Here is a 23,193-nt window from a genome sequence, read left to right on the forward strand (position 1 = left end):
CCAATCAGCTGACTCCTGGAGCTGGAAGCAGAAGTCTCCTGCCAGGTTACTGCAGTTCAGCTCCCATTGTCGGTGTAGGACGTCCAATGATCCGATACCATTACCTATCTGGAGGATAGGTCCTCAATATCTAAAAGGTGGAAGCCCCTTTGAAGAAGACACAAGCCTATTTATAGAGAAACTTTATTACCGCCATAAACAAAAGGGTAACCTGCAAGAAAGTTATTAACCAGCGATGTGCCAAGTTCTCAGAATGCCCTGAAGTCACAGGGAGATGGCACCTCTGGATAATTAATCTTTATTGTACTTTCCACACAGTAAATCTGTTTTTAATGAAAGCGATTGTGGGAGATGCTATTTACGTCAATATCACATTCATTCATCCCCGCTGCTGGCTCGGCCGCCGCCTGCATTCATCCTCGCCAGTCACTTAGTGTCATCTGCAAATGACCAGCATTTGTGTCAATGCGCTGGTTAACCCCTGTCGTACCGGGGCAGCGGCCCCTGCCTTGTAGTGTGGCTCTGGTAAATAACCTGCAGGTTAATGTCCTGTACAGACAATGACCTGCGAACCGACCCCTGAGGGCGAACGTCAGCCCGGCACAGCGATGAATTGTGTCCATAAATTACTGCTCGCTCTTTTATGGTGACAGCACCGTCAGTATATATCCACCTAATGTACTTCTCATGATACGGTGTATCGGACAGATTGCATATTTCTACTTCTGGCTTGGAAATGCCGCTTGTGCGTTGCGTGAAAATCGCAGCATGTTCTATATACCGCGTTTTTCACGCAAGCAAGTGCTGATGCGATACGTTTTTCACAGATGGTTACTAAGAGATGTTGTTTGTAAACCTTCAGATTTTTTATTACGCGCGTGAAAGACGCATCAATGTGAATTGCATCCGACAGATAAAAACTGAACAACCGAACGCAATAGCAGACAAAACTGACTGAACTTGCTTGCGACATTGCGCAATTTTAACTGAACGCATCCGGACCTAATCTGTCACGCTCGTGTGAAAGAGGCCTTAGACTGGTGGTGGATGCGCAAAAATTCTGTAGAGGCCAGCGTCTCTTCATAACTTTGTCAGATCCACCAGTAGCGCACTGGGTTATTAAGACAGCATCTAACAGCTGAGAAAATCAACATACCACTCTCCTAAAATACTCTGTGCTTCTGGGAGAACCTGCTCCTTCTACTCAACCTCAACAACAGCACACTCTTCTGAAATACAGTAGTCTAGAGAAGCCTAATAGAAAACTCCCATCTAATGCTCTGCAATTACTTGCTATAGGGAGACCTGTAGCTGCAACAGGCAAAAGGGACGGAAGGTGACTAGACGTCCCTCAGGAGCCCTGCAGACCAGTAATAAGGAGAGATAGCCACCCTGGAAGTCAGGCTCTAGCTGCAGATTTCTAGGTGCATCTGTCAGCAGGGTTCTAGGATCCCTCCAGCCTTGGCTCAAAGAGGAGCTGTCACCTCTCCTGGCTATCTACGTGCATTCCCCATGTAATAACAATTCTGGAACATCTATTCTTATGACTATATGATGTGCCATTCCTGTATTATTCCTGCTAGAAGTTATGAATTAATTGTTAGCAGTCTGCAGTGAAGGTCCAGTTGGGTGTTACCCTGTTTAAAAGGAAACAGTCTTCTGGTTTGGGGCCACTAAACCACCAGTATACCGCAGTGCAGCTGGTGTCCCAAATCTGCCCATAGCACACCCATCCGTCCCCACAAAAGAAATTCATGAAAATGGAAGTGCATCATAAGTAGAGTCCAGGACTCTTCTCCAGCAGCACTGGGCCCCTACATACTGCGTCAATGAAGCCAAGGACGGTCCACCTCCACTGCACATCAGGTACACGCGCAGTGAAGCAAGGTGTACCATCCTCACCTTTGTCAACGCCTTACCATGTGCATGTGCCCAATGCCACTGGAGGAGAGTCCTGGACTCTTCTAATAGAAAATTAGAATTTCATTTTCTTTCCTTTTGTAGGAATAGATGGATATGCTGGGGGCAGATTTGGGACCCTAAACCCCAGCTGCATAACAGCATGCTGGTGATTCAGGATCCCCAAAACAGATGACAGGCTCCCTTTAATGAAAGTCAAATTGTACCCGTACTGCCCCCATTGAGAGAGATGGGCACATTGCAATACTATAGCGGCATTAATAATACTGCCCTGTAGCTGCATCTAGACCCGAGTCACTGCCCATGCCGTCAGTCCCTTAAGAACAAGACAATGAGGGAGATTTACCAAATTGGTGAAAAGGAAAACTGGCTTAGTTGTCCATATCAACCAATCAGAATCCACCTTTCATGTTCCAAAGGAGCTCTGAAAAATGACAGCTGGAATCTGATTGGTTGCTGTTGGCATTTAAGTCACCTTCCTTAGCACCAGTTTTGATAAATCTTCCCGACTGAGTTGGTTTTCCCATTTATCAGATCTAGATTTTCTGGTGCGCTCTATAAACACTAACACCAGTAATTGTAGGGCACTTTAGTGCAACTAGAGTCTCTACATGTTTTTCTGACTTGCTCAACAAGGGTATAAGGCTCAGCGGAAGGGGCGGAGCTTCAATGTAAGGCGGTATGGCATAATAAAAAAAATCTGTCTCAAAAGTAAGGCCACCAATAGTTGGTACAGTCAGAGAAAAGTGGTGAGGGTCTAAGCTTACACCATCTATAGGATTAGTAAATCTGGGCCACTGAGGTAGCATAGCCCCCGGTACAGAGTCCCCAGTACACAGTCCAGTGAGAGATGCTAGAGTCACCAGTACACAGTCCAGTATGAGATGCTAGAGTCCCTTGTATACAGTCCAGTGTGAGGTGCCAGAGTCCCCTGAATATCAGACTGCACTGTATACAGTACATTGTGAGATATGAGAGTCCCCTGTATACAGTCCAGGGTGAGATGCTAGAGTCCCCTGTATACAGTCCAGGGTGAGATGCTAGAGTCCCCTGTATACAGTCCAGGGTGAGATGCTAGAGTACCCTGTATACAGTCCAGGGTGAGGTGCTAGAGCCCCCTGTATACAGTCCAGGGTGAGATGATTGAGCCCCCTGTATACAGTCCAGTGAGAGATGCTAGAGTCCCCTGTAAACAGTCCAGTGTGAGATGCTAGAGTCCCCTGTATACAGTCCACTGTGAGATGCGAGAGTCCCCTGTATACAATCCAGTCTGAAATGCTAGAGTCCCTTGTATACAGTCCAGTGTGAGATGCTAGAGCCCCCTGTATACAGTCCAGTGAGAGATGCTAGAGTCCCCTGTAAACAGTCCAGTGTGAAATGCTAGAGCCCCCTGTATACAGTCCAGTGAGAGATGCTAGCGTCCCCTGTATACAGTCCAGTGAGAGATGCTAGAGTTCCCTGTAAACAGTCCAGTGTGAAATGCTAGAGCCCCCTGTATACAGTCCAGTGAGAGATGCTAGAGTCCCCTGTAAACAGTCCAGTGTGAGATGCTAGAGTCCCCAGTACAGTCCAGTGTGAGATGCTAGAGTCCCCATTAAACAGTCTAGTGTCAGATGCCAGAGTCCCCTGAATATCAGACGGCACTGTATACAGTACAGTGTGAGATATGAGAGTCCTCTGTATACAATCCAGTGTCAGATATCAGAGTCAACTGTATACAATCCAGGGAGTGTAACATATTATAGCCCTCTGTATACAGTCCAGGGAGTGTGAGATATCACATTCTACTGTATACAGTCCAGGGAGTGTGAGATATCACATTCTACTGTATACGGTCCAGTGTGAGATATCAGAATCTACTGTATACAGTCCAGTGTGAGATATTAGAGCCCTCGGTATACCGTCAAGAGAGTATGAGATATCAGAGTCTACTGTATACAGTCCAATGTGAGATATCAGAGTCTACAGTATATAGTCTAGTACCAGATATCAGAGTCCTCTGTATACAGTCCAGTGTGAGATATGAGGGACTTGAGGGTCTCCTGTATATAGTCCACTGTGGGATGTTAGAGTGCCCATTATACAGCGCAGTGTAAGATGTTAGAGTCTGCAGTACACAGTCCAATGTGAGGTAGAGTACTGTGTATATAGTCCAATGTGAGATACAAGAGTCTACGGTATACAGCCCAGTGTGAGACATGAGGGTCTCCTGTATACAGTCCATTGTGAGATGTCACAGTTGCCAGTACCCAGTCCAGTGTGAGATATCATATTCCAGTATACAGTCCAGTGTATATCAGAGTCCCCTGTATACAGTCAGAATGAATTATCAGATTCTCCCACATACAGTCCAGCATGAGGTATCAGATTTTCCTGTATACAGTCCACTGTGAGGATATCGGTCTCCAGTATACAGTGCAGTGTTTGATATCAGAGTCCCCTGTATAGAGCCAGTGTGAATTATCAGATTCTCCCACATACAGTCCAGCATGAAGTACCAGATTCTCCTGTATACAGTCCAGTGTGAATTATCAGAGTCTGCTGTATACAGTCCAGTGTGAGGTATCGGTCTCCAGTATACAGTGCAGTGTTTGGTATCAGAGTCCCCTGTATAGAGTCAGTATGAATGATCAGAGTCCGCTGTATACAGTCCAGTGTGAGGTATTGGTCTCCAGTATACAGTGCAGTGTTTGATATCAGAGTCCCCTGTATAGAGTCAGTATGAATTATTAGAGTCTGCTGTATACAGTCTAGAGTGAAGTACCAGATTCTCCTGTATACAGTCGAGTCCAGTGTGAGGTATCGGTCTCCAGTATACAGTGCAGTGTTTGATATCAGAGTCCCCTGTATAGAGTCAGTATGAATTATTAGAGTCTGCTGTATACAGTCTAGAGTGAAGTACCAGATTCTCCTGTATACAGTCCAGTGTGAATTATTAGAGTCCGCCGGACGCCACCATCATATATAAAGGCTGGTAGATCCTGTTACATAAGCTTAGCACAGTGTGTGCGACATCACAGCTCCCAGCACCTGCCTGTGTAATCCCAATGCTGGGGCCAATGAGATGACATGCCACTCTGCCAGGCAATCAGCGCTGCACACATGAGGCAGGAGAGGCTCACGCTCCTGGACCAGACCCTGAGCTGCGACATCACCAGCCTGCTCCATGAACTAATCACATAATAACACACGTGAAGAGTGGGGGGCGGCTGGGAACCCCCCCCCCCCTCCCCTCATAAGTGGCAGCACAGTGCACACATCATATCAGTGACACAAGCAATGGGAACCTCCTGGCTGAGGGGCAGAAGACACAAGCACCAGGTGCCCAGATGCCCCTCCATCACCAGGGCAGATTCCCAGGTGAGCACATGGGTACAAGCAACATATACATAACCCAGCATACAGCCATACACAACACATGTAACATACAGCCATACACAACACATGTAACATACAGCCATACAGCAACACATGTAACATACAGCCATACGCAACACATGTAACATACAGCCATACACAACACATGTAACACATAAACATACACAACACATGTAACACATAACATACAGCTATACACAACACATGTGACACACACACACAACACATGTGACACATAACATACAGCCATACACAACACATGTGACACATAACATACAGCCATACACAACACATGTGACACACACACACAACACATGTGACACATAGCACAGCCATACATAACACATGTAACACATAAACATACACAACACACGTGACACACACATACATAACACATGTAACATACAGCCATACACAACACATGTAACACATACAACCATACACAACACACGTGACACACACATACATAACACATGTAACATACAGCCATACACAACACATGTAACACATAACATACAGCCATACACAACACATGTGACACATAACATACAGCCATACACAACACATGTAACACACAGCCATACACAACACATGTAACACATAACATACAGCCATACACAACACATGTGACACACACACAACACATAACATACAGCCATACATAACACATGTGGACACACACACACACATCACATGTGACACACACACACACAACAAATAACATACAGCCATACATAACACATGTGACACACACACATACACAACACATGTGACACACACACGTACACATTACGGAGGACGGAAGCCACAGGTTCTTCTCCAGATGCCGCACTAGTCCACACATGGGTGAGTTTCTAGGCACAGCGGGGTACAGGGTGATCATGTGCAGACAGTGGGTTACATATATAAGGGGGCGATCGCTATAATGCCCCCCACTACATAGGAGAGGCGACGACCGGTACCTCTGCAGTGGGGTCTATTAACCCGTCACACTGTCGCCGCTGGGATCGGGGTAATATGTCGAGACATAAGACTGGGGTCTGCGACTCCCCGAGAAGATGCTCCCTACCTTGCAGGAAGCAGAGCGCAGTCATTCCACTCAGCAGGAACCAGGGGACGGAGCGCAGCATCCTCGCCCGCAGCATCTCCATCATCTCCCGGCGGCGGCTCACAATCAGGGGTTCAGGGGTCCAGTAATCCGGAGCGGCTGCAGCAGGAGCGCAGACTGGATCCAAACAGCGCACCGCAAGAGCAGACCGCCCCCGACCACGCCCCCCGCACTCTGACTGGCTGCGGCTACCCGTGAACGACGGCTGCTGCCCGCTGACTCTGACAGCTCCTGCCTGATCACACTGACAGCTCCTGCCTGATCACACTGACAGCTCCTGCCTGCTGACTCTGACATCTCCTGCCTGCTGACACTGACGGCTCCTGCCTGATCACACTGACAGCTCCTGCCTGCTGACTCTGACAGCTCCTGCCTGATCACACTGACAGCTCCTGCCTGCTGAGTCTGACATCTCCTGCCTGCTGACACTGACGGCTCCTGCCTGATCACACTGACAGCTCCTGCCTGCTGACTCTGACAGCTCCTGCCTGATCACACTGACAGCTCCTGCCTGCTGACTCTGACATCTCCTGCCTGCTGACACTGACGGCTCCTGCCTGATCACACTGACAGCTCCTGCCTGCTGACTCTGACAGCTCCTGCCTAATCACACTGACAGCTCCTGCCTGATCACACTGACAGCTCCTGCCTGCTCACACTGACAGATCCTGCCTGCTGACTCTGACAGCTACTGCCTGATCACACTGACAGCTCCTGCCTGATCACACTGACAGCTCCTGCCTGCTGACTCTGACATCTCCTGCCTGCTGACACTGACGGCTCCTGCCTGATCACACTGACAGCTCCTGCCTGCTGACTCTAACAGCTCCTACCTGATCACACTGACAGCTCCTGCCTGATCACACTGACAGCTCCTGCCTGCTCACACTGACAGCTCCTGCCTGCTCACACTGACAGCTCCTGCCTGCTGACACTGACAGCTCCTGCCTGATCACACTGACAGCTCCTGCCTGATCACACTGACAGCTCCTGCCTGATCACACTGACAGCTTCTACCTGATCACACTGACAGCTCCTGCCTGCTGACACTGACAGCTCCTGCCTGATCACACTGACAGCTCCTGCCTGCTCACACTGACAGCTTCTACCTGATCACACTGACAGCTCCTGCCTGATCACACTGACATCTCCTGCCTGCTCACACTGACAGCTCCTGCCTGCTCACACCGACAACTCATGCCTGCTCACACTGACAGCTCCTGACTGCCGATACTAACAGCTCATGCCTGCTCACACTGACAGCTCCTGCCTGCTTACACCAGACTGACATCTCCTGTCTGCTCACACTGACAGATCCTGCCTGCTGACACTGACAGCTCCTGTCTGCTCACACTGACAGATCCTGCCTACTGACACTGACAGATCCTGCCTACTCACACTGACAGATCATGCCTGCTTAAACTGACATCTGCCTGCTCACACTGACAGCTCCTGCCTGCTGACTCTGACAGCTGCTGCCTGATCACACTGACAGCTCCTGCCTGCTGACACTGACAGCTCCTGCCTGATCACACTGACATCTCCTGCCTGCTCACACTGACATCTCCTGCCTGCTGACACTGACAGCTCCTGCCTGCTGACACTGACAGCTCCTGCCTGCTGACTGACATCTCCTGCCTGCTCACACTGACATCTCCTGCCTGATCACACTGACAGCTCCTGCCTGCTGACACTGACAGCTCCTGTCTGCTCACACTGACAGCTCCTGACTGCTGACACTGACAGCTCCTGCCTGCTGACACTGACAGCTCCTGCCTGCTGACTGACATCTGCCTGCTCACACTGACATCTCCTGCCTGATCACACTGACAGCTCCTGCCTGCTGACACTGACAGCTCCTGTCTGCTCACACTGACAGCTCCTGACTGCCGATACTAACAGCTCATGCCTGCTCACACTGACAGCTCCTGCCTGCTCACACCACACTGACAGCTCCTGCCTGCTCACACCACACTGACAGCTGCTGCCTGCCCACACTGACAGCTTCTGTCTGCCCACACTGAAAACTCATGCCTGCTCACACTGACAGCTCCTGATTGCCGATACTAACAGCTCATGCCTGCTCACACTGACAGCTCCTGCCTGCTTACACCAGGCTGACAGCTCCTGCCTGCTCACACTGACAGATCCTGCCTGCTTACACTGACAGATCCTGCCTGCTTACACCAGACTGACAGCTCCTGTCTGCTCACACTGACAGATCCTGCCTGCTGACACTGACAGCTGCTGTCTGCTCACACTGACAGATCCTGCCTACTGACACTGACAGATCCTGCCTGCTCACACTAACAGATCCTGCCTGCTCACACTGACAGCTCATGCCTGCTCACACTGACAGCTCCTGACTGCCGATACTAACAGATCATGCCTGCTCACACTGACAGCTCCTGCCTGCTTACACCAGGCTGACAGCTCCTGCCTGCTCACACTGACAGATCCTACCTGCTTACACCAGGCTGACAGCTCCTGCCTGCTCACACTGACAGATCCTGCCTGCTTACACTGACAGATCGACAGATCCTGCCTGCTTACACCAGGCTGACAGCTCCTGTCTGCTCACACTGACAGATCCTGCCTGCTGACACTGACAGCTGCTGTCTGCTCACACTGACAGATCCTGCCTACTGACACTGACAGATCCTGCCTGCTCACACTGACAGATCCTGCCTACTGACACTGACAGATCCTGCCTGCTCACACTGACAGCTCCTGCCTGCCCTCACTGACAGCTCCTGCCTGCTCACACCACACTGACAGCTTCTGCCTGCCCACACTGAAAGCTCCTGCCTGCTCACACTGAAAACTCCTGCCTGCTTACACTGACAGCTCCTGCCTGCCCACACTGACAGCTTCTGTCTGCTGAGACTGACATCTCCTGCCTGATCACACTGACAGCTCCTGCCTGCTCACACTGACAGCTCCTGCCTGCTCACACTGACAGCTCCTGCCTGCTCACACTGACAGCTCCTGCCTGCTTACACTGACAGCTCCTGCTGCTTACACTGACAGCTGATGCCTGCTCATACTGACAGCCCCTGCCTGCTCACAACACACTGACAGCGCCTGCCTGCTCACACTGACAGATCCTGCCTGCCCACACTGACAGCTCCTGCCTGCTCACACCACACTTGACAGCTCCTGCCTACTCACACTGACAGCTCCTGCCTGCCAACAATGACAGATCCTGACTGCCCACACTGACAGCTCCTGCCTGCTCACACCACACTTGACAGCTCCTGCCTGCTTACACTGACAGATCCTGCCTCCTGACACTGACAGCTCATGCCTGCTCAAACTGAATACTCCTGCCTGCTCACACCACACCGACAGCTCCTGCCTGCTCACACTGACAGATCCTGCCTGCTCACTCCATGCTGAAAGCTCCTGCCTGCTCACATTGACAGCTCCTGCCTGGTCACACCACACTGACAGCTGCTGCTTGTCCACACTGACAGCTGCTGCCTGCTCACACTGACAGATCATGCCTGCTGAAACTGACATCTGCCTGCTCACACTGACAGCTCCTGCCTGCTTACACTGACAGCTCCTGCTGCTCACACTGACAGCTGATGCCTGCTCACACTGACAGCCCCTGCCTGCTCACAACACACTGACAGATCCTGCCTGCCCACACTGACAGCTCCTGCCTGCTCACTCCACACTTGACAGCTCCTGCCTGCTGACACTGACAGCTCCTGCCTGCTGACACTGACAGCTCCTTCCTGCTCACACCACACTGACACCTGCTGCCTGCCCACACTGACAGCTCCTGCCTGCTGACACTGACAAATCCTGCCTACTCACACTGACAGCTCCTGCCTGCTGACACTGACAGCTCATGCCTGCTCACACTGAATACTTCTGCCTGCTCACACCACACTGACAGATCCTGCCTTCCCACACTGACAGCTCCTGCCTGCTCACACCACACTTGACAGCTCCTGTCTGCTCACACTGACAGATTCTGCCTGTTCATACTGACAGATCCTGCCTGCTCACTCCACGCTGAAAGCTCCTGCCTGCTCACACTGACAGCTCCTGCCTGCTCACATTGACAGCTCCTGCCTGGTCACACCACACTGACAGCTGCTGCTTGCCCACACTGACTGCTGCTGCCTGCTCACACTGACAGATCATGCCTGCTTAAACTGACATCTCCTGCCTGCTCACACTGACAGCTCCTTCCTGCTTACACTGACAGCTCCTGCCTGCTCACACTGACACTCCTGACTGTTCATACTGACAGCTGATGCCTGCTCACACTGACAGCCAATGCCTGCTCACAACACACTGACAGATCCTGCCTGCTCACACTGACAGCTTCTGCCTGCTCATATTGAAAGCTCATGTCTGCTCACAACTCACAGACAGCTCCTGCCTGATCACACCACACTGACAGCTCCTGCCTGCTTACACCATACTGACAGCACCTGCCTGTTCACACTGACAGCTACCGCCAGCCTACACTGAGAGCTGCCACCTGCTCACACCTGACAGCTGCTGCTTGCCCACACTGACAGATCCTGTCTGCTCACACCACACTGACAGCTCCTGCCTGCTCACACTGACAGCTCCTGACTCCTCACACTGACAGCTCCTGCCTGCTCACACTGACAGATCCTGTCTGCTCACACTGACAGCTCCTGCCTGCTCACACTGACAGCTCATGCCTGCTCACACTGAATACTCCTGCCTGCTCACACCACACTGACAGATCCTGCCTTCCCACACTGACAGCTCCTGCCTGCTCACACCACACTTGACAGCTCCTGCCTGCTTACACTTACAGATCCTGCCTGCTGACACTGACAGCTCCTGCCTGTTCATACTGATAGATCCTGCCTGCTCACTCCACGCTGAAAGCTCCTGCCTGCTCACACTGACAGCTGCTGCCTGCTCACATTGACAGCTCCTGCCTGGTCACACCACACTGACAGCTGCTGCTTGCCCATACTGACAGCTGTTGCCTGCTCACACTGACAGATCATGCCTGCTTAAACTGACATCTCCTGCCTGCTCACACTGACAGCTCCTTCCTGCTTACACTGACAGCTCCTGCCTGCTCACACTGACACTCCTGACTGTTCACACTGACAGCTGATGCCTGCTCACACTGACAGCCAATGGCTGCTCACAACACACTGACAGATCCTGCCTGCTCACACTGACAGCTGCCGCCAGCCTACACTGAGAGCTGCCACCTGCTCACACTGACAGCTGCTGCCTGCTCACATTGACAGCTCCTGCCTGGTCACACCACACTGACAGCTGCTGCTTGCCCACACTGACAGATCCTGTCTGCTCACACCACACTGACAGCTCCTGACTCCTCACACTGACAGCTCCTGACTGCTCACACTGACAGCTGATGCCTGCTCACACTGATAGCCAATGCCTGCTCACAACACACTGACAGATCCTGCCTGCTCACACTGACAGCTTCTGCCTGCTCATATTGACAGATCATGTCTGCTCACAACACACAGACATCTCCTGCCTGATCACATCACACTGACAGCTCCTGCCTGCTTACACCATTCGGACAGCTCCTGCCTATTCACACTGACAGCTGCCGCCTGCCCACACTGACAGCTGCCACCTGCTCACACTGACAGCTGCTGCCTGGTCAAACCACACTGACAGCTGCTGCTTGCCCACACTGACAGATGCTGCCTGCTCACACTGACAGATCATGCCTGCTTACACTGACAGCTCCTGCCTGCTCACACTGACACTCCTGACTGCTCACACTGACATCTGATGCCTGCTCAAACTGACAGCCAATGCCTGCTCACAACACACTGACAGATCCTGCCTGCTCACACTGACAGCTTCTGCCTGCTCATATTGACAGCTCATGTCTGCTCACACCACACTGACAGCTGCTGCTTGCCCTCAGTGACAGATCCTGTCTGCTCACACCACACTGACAGCTCCTGCCTGCTCACACTGACAGCTCCTGACTCCTCACACTGACAGCTCCTGACTGCTCACACTGACAGCTGACGCCTGCTCACACTGACAGCCAATGCCTGCTCACAACACACTGACAGATCCTGCCTGCTCATATTGACAGCTCATGTCTGCTCACAACACACAGACATCTCCTGCCTGATCACATCACACTGACAGCTCCTGCCTGCTTACACAATTCTGACAGCTCCTGCCTGTTCACACTGACAGCTGCCGCCTGCCCACACTGAGAGCTGCCACCTGCTCACACTGACAGCTGCTGCCTGCTCACATTGACAGCTCCTGCCTGGTCACACCACACTGACAGCTGCTGCTTGCCCACACTGCCAGATCCTGTCTGCTCACACCACACTGACAGCTCCTGCCTGCTCACACTGACAGCTCCTGACTCCTTACACTGACAGCTTCTGACTGCTCACACTGCCAGCTGATGCCTGCTCACACTGACAGCCATTGCCTGCTCACAACACACTGACAGATCCTGCCTGCTCATATTGACAGCTCATGTCTGCTCACAACACACAGACATCTCCTGCCTGATCACATCACACTGATGGCTCCTGCCTGCTTACACCATCCTGACAGCTCCTGTCTGTTCACACTGACAGCTGCCGCCTGCCCACACTGACAGCTGCCACCTGCTCACACTGACAGCTGCCTGCCTGCGTACACTGACAGCTGCTGCCTGTTCACACTGACAGCTCCTGCCTGCTTACACTGACAGCTCCTGCCTGTTCACACTGTCAGCTGCTGCCTGCCCACACTGACAGCTGCCACCTGCTCACACTGACAGCTGCCTGCCTGCAGTACACTGACAGCTCCTGCCTGCTGACACTGACAGCTCCTGTGCATTAATCATCCGGCCGTGTCCAGGTACTTTTAGGTTCCTCCTGGTCACTGTTGCATCCCATGGCTAATGTAGCTCTAACCTCCACTAGACTTTCTCTATACCAGACGTAGACTCACTGGTCTGTGCTGCTGAAATGTTGTTCTTCTTGATGCTCCCTTGACCTGGCCAGAGCCAAGGGGCTAATATGGCAGCTACATGGTGGACTAGGCCTGTTCTGCGCCTCACAACAACTAAGGGCTTATGCACACGAACTTATTTTCTTTCCGCTTCCGTTCAGTTTTTTTTTTTGCGGACCGTATGCGGACCCATTTACTTTAATGGGTCTGCAAAAACAATGGAAGGTATTACATGTGCATTCCGTTTCCGTATTTCTGTTCCACAAAAAAGTAGTGTGTGTCCTATTATTGTCCGCAAATCACGTTCCGAAGCACCATTCAAGTCAATGGGTCCGCAAAAATTACGGAACGCACAAGGAACACATCCGTATGTCATCCGTATTTTATCTGTATTTTGCGGATCCATACCGTAGAAATGCAGCGCTTTTCTATCCGAGATGGGGACACAACCAAACGGAACTGAATGCATTTTGGTGCATTCTGTTTTGTCCAGTTCAGTTTTGTCCTTATTGACAATGAATGGGGACAAAACTGAAGCGTTTTCTTCCGCTATTGAGATCCTATGACAGCTCTCAATAGCGGAATTGAAAACGCGGATGTGAAAGTAGCCTTACTTATACTCTGCATAACAGCGGGTTGTCATCATACCTGAGCATGCACAAGCTCTGCAATACAGTTCTGAATACTCATTCGTCAAAATCCAAAGCTGTCAGGTGTTAGTCTCGTTATCACTGAAATGATGGGTGCCGTTATACCATAAAGTCGCCCTCTATGACCAGGTTAGACCTGCAGGGACACAGTGGTCACCCCAGGGCTGCATGTTGAGGTCTCTGTACTATATTGTAGAACCTTTCATATGGCTTCTCCCAGCTCTGAGACTAATTAGCAGTGCAAGATTTACCCCCTGAGGATGCTTCATTCTACCCAGGCTTCCTAATGAATGTAATCACGCCATGCGTGTTTTGCGGATCCGCGATTTGATGACCGCAAAACACACCACGGTCGTGTGCATGTAGCCTTACACTAGCGTTTTTTGCGCATTCCTCATGGATCTTCAAAAACACTTTTGTTACGATAATACAACTGCATGTATCCGTCATGAATGGATCCGGTTGTATTATGTCTTCGATAGCCATGACGGATCCGTCATAAACACCATTGAAAGTCAATGGGAGACGGATCCGTTTTCTATTTTCCCAGATTGTGTCAGAGAAAACTGATCCGTCCCCCATTTACTTACATTGTGTGCCAGGACAGATCCGTTTGGCTCCACTTCGTCAGGCCAACAAAAGATGCCATGTAATGAACAAAAATGCCAGGAGCAAAAAAGGCTTGTGTGTCCAGTGTTTCATATTTGCAATATACCTTAAAAGCGTAATGGAGACGGAACGGAGGCAAACTGATGCATTCTGAGCGGATCCTTTTCCATTCAGAATGCATTAGGGCAAAACTGATCCGCTTTGGACCGCTTGTGAGATCCCTGAACGGATCTCACAAAATGAAAGCCAAAACGCTAGTGTGAAAGTAGCCTTAGGCCTCATGCACACGACCGTTGCTTTGGTCCGCATCCGAGCCGCAGTTTTTGCGGCTCGGATGCGGACCTATTCACTTCGATGGGGCCGCAAAAGATGCGGACAACACTCGTATGCTGTCCACATCCATTGCTCTGTTCCGTGGTCCGCAAAAAAATATAACCTGTCCTATTTTTGTCCGTTTTGCGGACAAGAATAGGCAGTTATATCAATGGCTGTCTGTGCCATTCTGCAAATTGCAAATAATGGTAGCAACTAGGCCAGGACGCCGGGATCAGGTCACCTCCTATTGCGTCCCTAATGCTCTCCCTAACTCCTAACCGTATGAGCGGACCCTGATGGTGGGAAGGCTCATACCCTGGATACCTGTAAAGGGGGAATATTAATCACCAATATTTCTGCAAATATCGATACATTAATATTCATAAATAGGAGGAGCCATCTATTAATGACTCTGCCTATTTATACCTTTACATAACAACAATACAATGCTTTGACTATACTTTGCCTTACACTAATCACTATGCTAGCTGCATGCGCCTTACTAAACTAACCGCTAATAACAACACGTTACACAGATAGTTGTACATAAAACACAGTATTTATTAAAACCTAATACACTAAGCACGCAATATACTAACAATACAGCACTAAATATACAGTACTCAACTACACTACACGTTCCCAAATTCCACCCATAAACTAACTATACAGTTCACACATACACATATTAACAGCCCACCCACCTGGTTCTATTTACTATCCCTACGGGGTACGACGAGGGTTAACAGTGGTCTTACAGGGGTGTAAGCAGACCACAAACACAAGTAGATCAGGGAAGGGTTAACAATGGGAGTGATCAGGGCTGTACAGCAATGCAGGGGTTAATACCCTGCAAGTGTACAGTGAGGGGGTGTGTGGCAGGGCAGCATGCAGGGGTTCTGTGCTGCAGGGGTATGCAGGGGTTGCCATCAGGGGTGTAGGTCAGGGGTTATTGCAATGGGATGTGTTGGTGGCAGGGAAGGGGTTATAGGGGGTCAGCATGCGGGGGTTCTGTGCTGCAGGGGTAGGTCAGGGGTTATTGCAATGGGATGTGTTGGTGGCAGGGAAGGGGTTATAGGGGGTATGTGAGGGGTAGATAGGGGCTAGACAGGTAAATACTTAATTCTTCCAGAGTCAGTAGGCCTTTTCCAGTTGGTCATCATGTAGCTGCTCTCTCCCATGTGTCTCTGATTCTAGTCTGGTTGCAAGAGACTCCACCTTTGTCCTGTTTGGGCTATTATAGCCCAAAAGCAGCCCCCCTCCTCCTTCCTCAAGCATGTGACATCATAGTGTGCCTTCCTCAAATCCCAAGAGTCCTCCCCCCTAGTCCCAAAATGCTGGGAGTAAAGACATGGAGTTTAGCCATGGGGCAGAGGTGTGCAAAACAGGTTTATGATGTCTTTGGTTAGAAAGCCCCCTGACAAACGGTGCCATGTATATATACACTTATTTGGGGGCACGAGGGGCAGATGCTGGGCACATCTGGGTACATCATACTATGCATGTATGGATATATATATATATGCATACGTCTCAACTTCCCTTCCTCAACAATACCTAATATCCTGAGTCGCCCTGGAAATCCCTTACGTAGGAGCAGGGGAGAGACGACCTGTTCATCCATAACACAGAGGAACAGGAGTCTCCAAAGGCCTAGAAGCAGGTAAATGGAGAGACCGTACACAGCAAGAGGATCAGCAGGTAAGAACAACATGACAACTCGTTCACCTGCTGAAGCCTCCACAACTGGAACCCGTGCATCAGTACAGGAGCTCGAACACACAGCAGATCACAGTACAAACAACCCACACAGGAATCCAGCATACCAACTCTGCCAGAGCCACCTATGCTCACACAGTGCATGGCAGCCCCAAGCAGCGCTGCATACAGACTACAACATACAGGGCAAACGTCAAACATACATGTAGGGACAAACACCAACAACAGCCCAGACGTAACAACCATAAAGACGTACAACACACCCTGAACATAAAGCCACACCTAACAAATAACAAGTGAGGAAAGGAACTAGGAGCAAACATACGGAAAGACAATTTATGTTCCATAAGGTGGCCCTCAAGGACTGGGTAGAATCACCCAGGCAAGGGGCAGAGCTCCATCACCAAACAAGGCTGTAGACCAACTGCCCCCAGCCTGCAAGCCACAGGTATATAACAAGCTTGCGGCCACACCCAGGACACACCATAATCCCCACTAGCTAGAAGATTAACCCCTAGCACACCAAACAGCAGGGAGGCACACCTTAAAGGGGAATTGCACTTGCAAACCAAAAACTACATGTTGCCACCAGCAACGAGTCTGCATGGCAACCGCGTCACAGTCAAGCAACAATATGACCGTGACAGTATGATCACTAGTGTTTTCTTCATGACATTTTTCCTATAGAGAAGGTGTTGGAAAAAAGGCCTGGAAACCACCAAGAGCTCCAATATGCCCCATTAGTGAAAAGAAACCGGAAAGACAAAAAATGCCATGTAATTAACAAAAATGCCATGAGCAAAAAAGGCTTGTGTGTCCAGTGTTTTATATTTCCCATATACCTTCAGCTCACATTTGGAGCTGGTCAGGGGCGTAGCTAAAGGCTTATAGGTCCTGGTACAAGAGTCCAGCTTGGGCCCCCCTTCCCTCAGTACTTTGGGGCCAGGAGAAGGGGAGCACATAGCCTGCTGAATGAGGCAAAAATTTAAACAGCACCCTCTCATGCCAAATTCTTGACATAGTCCCTTGTAACATAAACATTCTGGACCCCAGTGCAAAATCTATAACAGATCCTCCTAGCACATGTAACATCACAGAGTTATAAATACTATTGGATGGGCCCTAGTAGAGACCCTCGGGAGGTTAAAACTCAAACACACAAGGAGGCGCATGCGCGAGGCTCGAATGGCGGACGTGTTCCCCTGAGCTCCGCTCCTCACGCCGAACTTTTCCCGCATTTAGCGCTGTTTATTCAGCTCCAAGGGCTCGAACCTACATGCAAGGGACTCCTATGATGACCCGCAACAAGGGGAAGTCAAAGTCGATGGGGACACCCGTGCCTTCACAGACCCTACCGGAGCTGTTCAGAAACTCAGGCCACGGCAGTATGGCGGACCAGGCCCCTGCATCTCGGCAGCCCTACGTCCTCTGAAGCTAGCAACGCCTCGCTGCCACCGGACATTCAAGATCCAGGTCAGGCTGAACTTTATAAAAATATAGCCTCCTTATTCCGCTCAGAACTGTCCCAAGCGGTGGATGAGTTTTCCCGCCAGATTCATGACCTGGGCACCCGGGTCTCTGACCTAGAGACGCGCACCGATGATCTGTCGGACGCCCTGCACTCGGATAAGGCGGATATTCTGTCTCAGGCGGCGCAAATTGCTGCGATGGAGCTCAAACTAGAAGATCTAGAAAATAGAACCAGGAGGGGTAACTTACGGATCAAAGGTCTGCCTGAAAGCTTCACTGACTTACCGACCACATTGTCGGCGTTGTTCCAGGCCTTGCTGCCATCGGCTGAACCAGCGAAACTCCTGATGGATAGGGCCCATAGAGCCCTAGGGAGACCACGCTCGGATGCCTTGCCGAGAGACATCATCCTTAAATTTCACCATCCGGGCACACGGGACCAAATCCTTGCAGCAGCCCGTAATCTTACCGAGCTCCCTGGTCTCCCCTCCACGGTGCACCTATATGCCGACCTGGCCCCTTCCACCCTCCGCAGACGCAGGGACATGAAGCCGGTGACTTCGGCCCTACAAAACGCCCAGGTGCGGTACAAATGGGGGTTCCCTTTTTCCCTCTCTTTCCGTCTGAACTCTCGGGACCATGTTATACACTCACCCGGAGAGGGAATCGAGATCCTTCGGAAAGCAGGAGTTCCCTGTGACCATGATCCAGCTCCAGTAGCCGTTCCAGAGCCACAGCGGCCAGCCAGAGTCTGGACGACGGTGCCCTCGACTCCACGGAGACCGACTTCGTCATCTTCAACTTGAGTCCAAGTCTTCTGCTCCTGACCTTCTAGCCTGTCATGGCACTTAGGAACGTTGTTATCCTTCCTTGCGGTTCCGCTCCATACCCCTACTCCTCTTTTCAGTGTTGCAGGACATTGGCTTCCATTATGTAGTCCCTCTATTAATGACTGCCTTTTTCCCGAAGCTTACCATCTTCTAGGGATTCGGCGTGAAGGACTGTCATGTTTACCTCCATGTTTGGGTTCTCTGGGCTGGATTGGGAGACTCCGTTAGAGTCCTCATCCCGCTCTACTGCACCCACCTATTTCTCTCTGGCCTATTTAGGCTTAGTTATGTTTTGTTCTATTTGTTCTCAACTTTCCCTTCCCTTTTTTTCCCTTTTTCTTTTATTTATTTTCCCACTTATGTCAGGGGATATGCTCGTGTTGTTCTCATGTATGGATGACGGCTGGAGGTGGCGCTCCTGGGCGGATCGCACGGGTTCGTTTTGCTTTTCCTGCATACTCCTTGCTCTCCGGTCATGTGTAAGATATTAACACACAATGTAAGGGGATTTAATTCTCCCAGAAAACGTAAGTCTGCCTTTTCTACATATATTAAGCATACGCCCGATGTGATCTGCCTGCAGGAGTCCCATTTCACGCCCACCTCTCATCCCAAATATTTTCATCCGCAGTACACACGTTACTACTCGTCTACCTATGTTTCTAAAAGTAGAGGAGCTATCATTTTATTACGTAACTCCTTTCCTTTTACACTAATGCGCTCTATAATAGATTCTAATGGGAGATATGTAATCCTCCTAGGCACCTACAAAGAAGAAACTCTGTGTATTGTTAACGTGTATGCGCCTACTGAGGATCCTATTTCTTTTTTTGTTGCTATGCATTCCATTATTGCACCTCTCACCTATCACAAGTTATTGTGGTGTGGTGACTTTAATTTTGTGCCTAGCCATGTACTTGATCGCTCCTCCCCTCCGACTCAAGTGCGCCCTGCGTCCCACAATGTTAAAATCAAGCATGTGATGGAATCCCTGTCCCTGGCGGATACCTGGAGGGAGCACAATGGCCCCCAAAGGGGATATACCTACTATTCTCCTTCCCACCAACTATACACCCGGATTGATTTGGTACTAGCCTCCACCTCTCTCCTCCCCTCACTAACCTACTCCAGACACGTTGTGTCCTCCTTGTCGGACCATGACATGGTCTTAGCTGAATTTGCTTTAGTCAACAATTCTAGTGTCCCTTTCACTTGGCGCCTGAATGAGTCTTTGCTGACGCGACCGGTTGTGTTTAATGAGATTCTGGATGAACTTAAACAGTTCTTTTTGCTGAATAACACTCCGGATTCTGACCCTATGAACTTGTGGCTGACTCACAAGGCTGTCATTCGGGGCAGACTCATTCAGGTAGCTTCAAGGCTCAAGAAAGACAGATCCTTAGCTCAGGTTACTCTAGAGTCTAAACTGGCCAAACTGGTGAGAGCCCATCAACAAACACCAACCCTTTATTTGTTAAAGGAAATTAAAGATACTAAAACCCAGCTGAATGCCCTTCTTTCCAATAATACTGAAAAAGCGCTCCGCTGGACGTCCTCCTATTATTACAAATTTGCCAATAAGCCAGACAAGATGTTGGCACGCCAACTCAAAGCCACGCAGAGACTTAATCAAGTCTACCAAATCCGTACACGGTCTGGTAGAACTACCACCCACCCAGACATCATATTTGATACCTTTCAATCCTTTTATAAACAACTATACTCGGAGCAGAAGGGTGACCCCAGCACTAAGGCAGAGGACTTCCTTTCCTCTGCTAACCTTCCGAAGGTCTCGTCTGCGGCACTAGATGAACTCAATAGCCCCATCACGGCTGAGGAGGTGACTTACACGATTAAGGCCCTGAAACTGGGAAAAGCCCCTGGTCCTGATGGCTATACAGCACTTTATTTAAAAAAATTTGCGGACCAGTTGATCCCCTTCATAACTAAATATTGTAACCACTTATTACAAGGCTCCACACCCCCACCCGAGTTCTTAGCTGCCAAAATTACTGTGATCCCCAAACCCCATAAGGACCCTCTTTTACCCTCCAACTATAGACCCATCTCACTTTTGAATATAGACAACAAGTTGTTCACCTCGATTTTAGCGCGTAGACTTAATAGGATTCTCCCTAGCCTGATACACAAAGATCAGGTGGGTTTCATCCCCAGCAGGGAAGCCCCAGATAATATACGGAAGGTCTTGGGATTAGTTCATGAGGCGAACAGGACTTCGACTCCGGTAGCTTTGCTAGCGCTGGATATAGAGAAAGCCTTTGATACAGTTTCTTGGCCCTATCTTTGGCGGACTCTCACCCACTTTAACATTAGAGGCCCCTTTCTCTCTGCCATTCAGGCTTTGTACTCTTCGCCTCGGGCTAGTCTCAAACTACCATCCTCTCACCCGTCTTCTATACCAATTTTCAGAGGAACGCGCCAAGGTTGTCCCCTATCCCCAGCCCTTTTTGCACTAGCCATGGAACCATTAGCACTACAGATTAGATCTCACCCAGACATAACAGGAATCTCGGTTGGGGGTGTGGAGTATAAATTGAGCCTTTTTGCTGACGACCTTTTGTTAACAGTCACCAATCCTATCATTTCATTTCCCTCCCTTATGTCCCTGCTAAAAATTTTCTCAGATGCATCAGGCCTACTAGTCAACCAGTCTAAGTCGGAGCTTTTGTTGGGTAACGTCACCTCTCAGGTTTCTGAGATTCTTCAGAGCGAGTTTCCATTTCTACACAACACGCACTTCCTTCCATACTTGGGCATTTCGCTGACCAAGACACTTTCCACCCTGTACAAATATAATTACCTTCCCATGTTTACTCAAATACGGAGGGATCTGCAGTCATGGGAATCTCTCCCAATCTCTTGGGTGGGCAAGATCCATATAGTACGAATGGTGGTCCTTCCACGGCTACTATACCTGTTCCGCACCTTGCCAATCCCAGTCCCGGCGTCAGACTTAGGGGCTCTCCAGGCGGACATTCTTAAATTTATCTGGGCCCATAAACGAGCCCGTATCTCTAAGCTTGTTATGTGTCGTCATAAGGCTCAGGGTGGCCTTTCAGTGCCGGACTTGGCTCAGTATTATCGGGCTGCCAGATTAGCTCAGCTATTTCTGACTCATCTCCCTGCACAAGCTCAACCTATATGGGTTTCCCTTGAACAATCGATGCTGGGGATGTTCTCCTGGAGAGCCCTTATTTGGACCACCTCCTCACTGCCCTCTTCACTCCGTACCAAATCCCAACTCTCATACTATGCCTTGCTTTTATGGAGACCTATTAGGTTCAAGCGCTCCCTTCAATCTCAACCGTCCCCTTTAGAACACCTTTTGGGTAATCCGGCTTTCCCCCCAGGACTTCAATCTGGGGCTTTCTCATGGTGGGCCGGGAAAAAGTTGTGCTCCCTCCGGGATTTCCTAGTAAGGGGTAAAATCCTAACTATGTCTGACTTCCTTGAAAAATTCACACCTCCGGCTCGTGAGCAATTCAATGTCCGGAGAGTGTTCTCCTTTCTCCACTCCCTTAAAAGTGGTTCACATACTATTGATTATACTCCTTTTGAGAGACTAATGTCCTTCTCTCTATATAAGCAGGGTTTACTGTCCCGGATTTACTCGGCTCTCACTGCACCTCCAGAGGATTCTAAGCTTCGCTATATGCTGGAATGGGAGGCAGATCTATCGGAGGAATTCAGCGTATCCAGGTGGCACCAGCGTTCCCAGACTCTCTCTAAGGGGTCGTGGCAGACTACCCTGGCAGAAACCTCTATTAAAATTCTCCACCGGACATACTTGGTTCCTGCCAAATTGCATCACTTCTACCCAGAGGTCCCCTCTACTTGTTTCCGGGGTTGTGGGGAGGAGGGCACGATGTTACACACATCGTGGACGTGTCCCATGGTATCCAGTCTATGGGGTCGCATTCGTGATCTGCTCTCATCCTTGTTGGGGCACACCCTCCCCCTTACACCCCCGGTGTTTTTGCTTGGAGACAAGCCATCTAAACTACCGAATGCTAGGTTCAAGTTAACCCAGTTCATCTTGCTTGCTTCAAGGATACATATTGCCTCCCAGTGGCGTACCTCAAATTTGAGCTACCAAACGGTGATTGATAGGGTTAACAGGATCTACCAATACGAACGGATGTCAGCTATCCGCTCCGATACATTTCCCTTATTTGAGAATGTCTGGGAACCTTGGTCATCTTCTCCTCACTCT

The 23,193-nt window shown here is 50.1% G+C and overlaps 1 protein-coding gene across 4 annotated transcripts in view; it reads right to left on the reverse strand.

The window, feature by feature from the left end:
• LOC122928662 (protein CEPU-1-like) overlaps positions 1-6,478 on the reverse strand; it is a 744,346-nt gene extending 737,868 nt beyond the window's left edge. For all 4 annotated transcript variants that reach the window (XR_006387916.1, XM_044281728.1, XM_044281727.1 and 1 more), the window contains exon 1: positions 6,368-6,478. Coding sequence is in view for 3 of the 4 variants with exons in the window: in XM_044281728.1 (XP_044137663.1) it covers positions 6,368-6,452 (85 nt within the window). In the remaining variant the exon portion in view is untranslated. The remainder of the gene's footprint in view (positions 1-6,367) is intronic.
• Positions 6,479-23,193: the final 16,715 nt, after the last annotated feature.

The sequence above is a fragment of the Bufo gargarizans genome, chromosome 2 (assembly GCF_014858855.1).
Source record: "Bufo gargarizans isolate SCDJY-AF-19 chromosome 2, ASM1485885v1, whole genome shotgun sequence".
Lineage (NCBI taxonomy): Eukaryota > Metazoa > Chordata > Amphibia > Anura > Bufonidae > Bufo > Bufo gargarizans.